General features: G+C 28.0%; 1 protein-coding gene across 1 annotated transcript; it reads right to left on the reverse strand.

Moving 5' to 3' along the window:
* Positions 1-228: 228 nt before the first annotated feature.
* Positions 229-2406, reverse strand: LOC115714882 (GDSL esterase/lipase At3g26430). The gene is made up of 5 exons (XM_030643643.2): positions 2064-2406; positions 1616-1825; positions 1360-1529; positions 997-1267; positions 229-681 (listed from the first exon to the last, which is right to left on the reverse strand). The coding sequence occupies exons 1-5, from the start codon at positions 2308-2310 to the stop codon at positions 416-418; spliced, it is 1164 nt and encodes a 387-aa protein (XP_030499503.1). The 5' UTR covers positions 2311-2406; the 3' UTR covers positions 229-415.
* Positions 2407-6028: the final 3622 nt, after the last annotated feature.

The following is a 6028-nucleotide window of genomic DNA, read 5'->3' on the forward strand; positions in this document are numbered from 1 at the left end:
GTTTGGTAACAGAAGTTGTTGGTTAATAAAGATTATTACCATTCAAAAAAAAAAAAAAAAAAAACTTGTGTTTTATTAAAAAATTTAAAATGTAATTTTCTTTTTATTTATTTAATAAAATTATATAGACAAACTAGAGAGGAAATATGAATGAAGAAATTTCATAGCCTTGTATTTATAAATTACACTGTAATATAGCTTTGAAAGTATAATAAAAATTGAAAGCTATTGTAGAATTCAATTGATTTTATAAGATTGACTTAACATGTTGGTCTTCAAATCTCTGTTTTTCAATGAGGGACAATATGGTATTGATATGCATCCAATTTCATAGGCAGATTTCATATGAAATTGCATTGAATCAAAAGAAAGAAGCAAAGCAAAAATTAAGTAGTACATACACATGAACAAGTGTTTATTTTTTAATTCTATGACAAGCCATGTTCAAGGGAATTGGTGGATGAGAATATGCTCCTCCTACAATCTGATCAAAAATCCCTTTGTTACCAGCTTGAGTGTAATGTACTCCATCCCAATTCACCCAAACTGAAGGATCTTTACAAGCCTTTCCCACCAAAATCTCTTTCCCATGGACCATTTTCTTGCCCCCACATCCAATGTTCTTGTTGAAATTATACTTCCCACCATGACCACAACATGCTCTCAAAGGCTCTTCAAATCCTGCATTATTAGTCTTTATGCATCAATCACTTTCACATAATAAAGGTGTTTCTTTTGTTTGGTGAAATAGTCTTTCTTTCTTTCTTTCTTTCTTTTTTATGTACAATTTGCATAATAAGTGTATTTTGACTAATCACTCCACATAATAGTATAACAAAAACTTGTGATTCTAATCCAACAATCTATCATGAGTAATTGATAGATGATAATTTTTGACAAAAAATGACCTTTCTAGAACCTTCACAATCTAACATTTTGTTAAGAATTCCAAATACTTCGTCAAAAATTCTCAATATATGTATGTAAGTAATGTACCGTGCTTTTTGGGTTGGCTAATGATGGAGTACTTGGCTTTGTAAACATCAACATAAGTGATTGCAGCCAAAGGTAACTCCTTTCTTAATTGGACCACAACTTGTTTTAAGCCACGGTTGAAAAACTTAGCCACTTCATTGAAAGGAGTGGCACAACCAGCTTTATCAATCTCATTAGCTGCCACTGGCAACCTGTCTAAGACGTATGGTAGACAACCAAAGGGACCAGTGTTGTGTATCCAAAAGTATCTTCCTCCTTGACCATATACATACTACCAAAAACCATTATCATTATCATTAAATAATATAAGTTCAAAAACAAAAAAAACATTATTGAACAAAACAAAAAAGTTGGTCACATTACCTTGACAACATTTTTGAATTGATCTAATACATCAGGAACATATGCCTTAACTTGGGATGTGGTCATGTTTGAGAAGTAACCAGATGTTAAGTCGTTCTGACCAATATCAAATGTGTACAAAGCTTGAGAGAAAAACTCTGCCTTAGGTAATAGCTTTTTGAAAACCCCACCTGCAAATTCTAACTGTTAAAACTCTAAAATCTATGTATATTATATATGAGCCAGCCAGATAAATGATATTATTAGTATTGCTGACCTTGGCTCCGAGTAGTTTGAGATCTACTATGAAAATCATAGAACTCATTGAACTGAACATCCAAAGAGATTGGACTAAAACCACCTTGCCGAAGAGTTGTGTTTTGGGGTCTAATGGTTGAGCCTGCTGTGGCAAAGTTTGCCCCATGAGTGAAATTGCTACCAACTGAGTCTAGATATGCACTTAGATATGGCAATCCAAGACTCTGAGCTGAAAAATCATTATCAAAAACAACAAAAACAACAAGTTAAATTATCAAAATGGTCTTTTTGGTCTTCAAATTCAATGAAATTTCATAGACACTATTTACTTCATTAACTCATGAATTTTTATTAGTGTCGGTGGTGACCATAATTACTACTAACAAATTAAAGCTTTCATGACCCTTTTGGTCAATTTTTTTCCTGAGAAAGTTTGGAAAAGTTAATGAAGAAGATTATTAATGTACCTATAAAATCAATGACAAGACGTCCATCGCAGTAACGACCAGCAGGCTTGTGAAAAAATGACTCTCCATGAGGTGAACGTGCCTGACCAAACACGGCAGACAAGCCACCGGTGTCGGAGTTGGAATCGCCAAAGTTAAATATGGCCGGAAAATTACAGTGACCACTTGTTTTGGCAGAGACCAAGGTCACTGACAGAGCTAACAAACAAGTCACAACATGTTTCAACTTCAACCAATGTGATTCCATGAGAAACAAGGGAAAAAAATGAGCGTTTTTGAAGTGGAGAAAGTGATGGACAAGAAAGACTCAATGGAGTATAAAAATTAATTTAAATAGCTAAAAAAGATAAGTTACTTTTGAGTTTTTAATAGAAAATGCCAAAATGATAGTGTGGATTTTAAGATAAATGCTTAAGGGTGACTATGGTAATTGGTATCCTTGTCATGTGTAAGAGCATCTCCAATAGTGGTATTTTTTTAGGGCTCGAATTGCACTGTATTATATTGAATTGAATTATATATTATATTTTAGGGAAAAAAACAAAAAAATACAAAAAAGGAAAAAAAATTACAAAAATACTTTGGGCCGGCCCATTAAACATTTATACAGTTCACATACAAATATTTACAAAAATACCACATGCACTAAGCCTTCAGCTGTACAGAGCGAACCATGAAGATGAAAATACGCGCTCGTTTCAAAACCGCAAAACAACCAAAATGAAACCAAAACGAGAAAAATACAACTATTAATTCTGGCAAAAACAACTGGAAAAAAATACCTGCAATGATCTAAACTGAAAATGACGAAAAAAAAATCAGAAAAACTGTGAAGAAACTGAAATTACACATTTGTTTTCTGTTTTATTCGATCAAAACAATTTCCCCTAATATCGAAATCCAGATTCATGAAATGTAGATCTGTAACAAACAGATCTGGACCTCCCACCAAATTCAAAACAATGTATGATGTGAAAATTTTTAAAAAAACCTCATGAATAATACATCTACGTTATATACAGTTACATTTTGATTTATTTTTTGTTTTGGTTGCCTTATAGTTGCATTATCGTTTTATGATAGTTTATATATTATGCAAGAATTTAATTTGATGGGGACTAAGAAATAGTAGTTATACATAGTAAGTTTTGTGCAAATAGTTGCATATTAATTTTATAGTGAAATAACATATGCCAGTAGCAAAACTATAATAAAACTACAAAACAACTGTATGCAAGTGCAAATAGTTGCCTTATAGTTGCATTATCGTTTTATGATAGTTTATATATTATGCAAGAATTTAATTTGATGGGGACTAAAAAATAGTAGTTATACATAGTAAGTTTTGTGCAAATAGTTGCATATTAATTTTATAGTGAAATAACATATGCAAGTAGCAAAACTATAATAAAACTACAAAACAACTGTATACAAACTAAAATACAGGAAAAACTCTTTGAACATCAACATCCATGATAAATCTCATTGTTACCCATTGATGATATAAAAATGGACAGGAAACAACTAGATAAAAAACTTATTAAAAAAATACATATAGAAGGTGTAAAATTTCAAATATGGGAGAAAACCAAAAAGAAACCGAAAACAAACCTCGGTTCGAACATCAGCACCAACATTAGCTTTTTTCCCAGAAACGTTGACAATGAAATCTCTGCATTATTTGTTGAGCAAACATACATAAGAAGCACAATGATTTCTATACTCTTTCTGGCTTTATTCTCTACACAGTCGCTCCATATGTTATCAAGGTCCGTTTCTTCGTAAGAATATATAAGAAACTAGCTTTACAATTAAAAATTAAAATAAAAAGAAAAGAAGAATTGTTATGTAAAAAAATTTAAAATTAAAAACTGAAATAAAATTAAAAATTAAAAATTAAAAATGAATGAAATTAAAAATAAAAAGAAAAGAAGAAAAAAAGAGAGTGAAATGATGGATTGATTGATAGAATCAATCACCAAGACCTACTTTAAGCTAACAATATATAAGAAACTAGCTTTACAATTAAAAATTAAAAATAAAAATAAAAGAAGAATTGTTATGGAAAAAAAAATTAAAAATTAAAAATTAAAAACTGAAAATAAAATTAAAAATTAAAAATTAAAAACTGAAATAAAATTAAAAATAAAAAATTAAAAACTGAAATAAAATTAAAAATAAAAAGAAAAGAAAAAAAAAGAGAGTGAAATGATGGATTGATTGATAGAAAATGAAAAAAGAGAGGGAAGAGAGTAGGATTTGATTGATGATGGATGGAATGATGACTAAGTGGTATTTGTGTAATAAAAGCAACTTTGTAAGTAAAAATGTAGTCATAGGCGTGTGTGAGTAATTTTGTAATAAATTGTGTAAAATGGATTTTTCATGTAAAAATTTCTATATTTTATATAATATTATGTTAAATTTTAATTTATACTAAAATATTATATATTTAAATGTCCATAAAAGTTAATATCACATATAGTTTTACATAAAATATAATTTAATATAATACTATACAATATAATACAGTACACTACGACGTACCAAACAAACTGTAAGAGTGTCAAAAATTTTTACATCACTTAAAATTATATTATTTTATTTTATCTTTGGTCTACATTATTTTTAAGTTTAAAATAATCTAATAGTAAACATCTCTAGAAATTATTAAAATAATATTATATTATTATTTAATATATATTAAATAAACAAATTTGCTTAATATGATAAAATAATAATAAAAAAATAAGAAAGAGAATATGTAAATAATACTATGTTATGACATTTTTTTTGTGGTATTTTTTTTTTTATTCTAATAATAAGCATCAATTAAAAATACAAAAAAAGTAAATATTATTTTAGACCATGTGTTTTACAAAAATTATCAATTGGACCCTCTATTTTGTTAAATAACAAAATGGACCATGTATTTTTTAAAATAGTACAAATAGGATCCTACTGATATTTTGTCAAAATAAAATTTAATAATAATCCGATCTAAAGGTGTTATGACAAAACTATTTATATTTTTTGTATCTATTCGTATTAGGAATTGTCTTCAAGTTGGTTATATTAAAAAAAAAAACTGTCAAAAATTAAGCTCAGGGTCCTAATTTTACCATTTTGGAAAATACAGGGTTCATTTTTTCATTTAACAAAACAGATGGTTTAATCGATAATTTTTGCAAAATAGAGAATTTAAAATAGTATTTATCCTACAAAAAATTTATCTATATCATCAAACATTTTTCATAACATTTCTACTAGAGTTACTCTAATATTTTTGTGCAATTTAATATTAGGACCTACATATTTTACTAATTAATAATCAATTATAAAATGAGGATTACTACCGTCAACCTCCTGTTACAATCTCTTAGTCAACCTCCATCCTCGAAAACACATGTCGAAATATTTATTTTTTAATTTACTGTGCAGAAAATACGTTTGAAGTTTTTTGAACGCGCGTGGTAAATTAGAATATCAAAAATTATATTTTCGGTACTGTAAACTATTCGGAATTTTTCAAAAATTTACAAGGATGATAATGTAACTATATCGAATACCGTTATAAAAAAAATTGAAAAAAAAAATATTTCAATATGTGATTTCAAACGTAAAAATTAACTAAAAGGTTGTAATAAGATGTTGTAATTAACATTCTATCTTATAAAATATTAACAATGCTGAAATTTTAATCATTGGTTTGTGTGAAAATAGTTACCATTGGTCCACGGTAATAATCTGTAACGTCACGTGTAAAGACAACTTGTATAATTATGGCTTTTTTGGAAAAATGTTGGATGAAAGCAAAGATAGACAGGCACGCGTAAAATTTTTTGTTGTTTTTATTTTTTCTTCATATATATAAAAAAACAAGGGCAGGTTTGTTTGGTCTTGAAACATTTGAACAAAATAAAGATGTTTTTTTAGGGAAATTTACTTGGTATACTAATTTTTGT

This window comes from Cannabis sativa, chromosome 4 (assembly GCF_029168945.1).
Source record: "Cannabis sativa cultivar Pink pepper isolate KNU-18-1 chromosome 4, ASM2916894v1, whole genome shotgun sequence".
Taxonomy (NCBI): Eukaryota; Viridiplantae; Streptophyta; class Magnoliopsida; order Rosales; family Cannabaceae; genus Cannabis; species Cannabis sativa.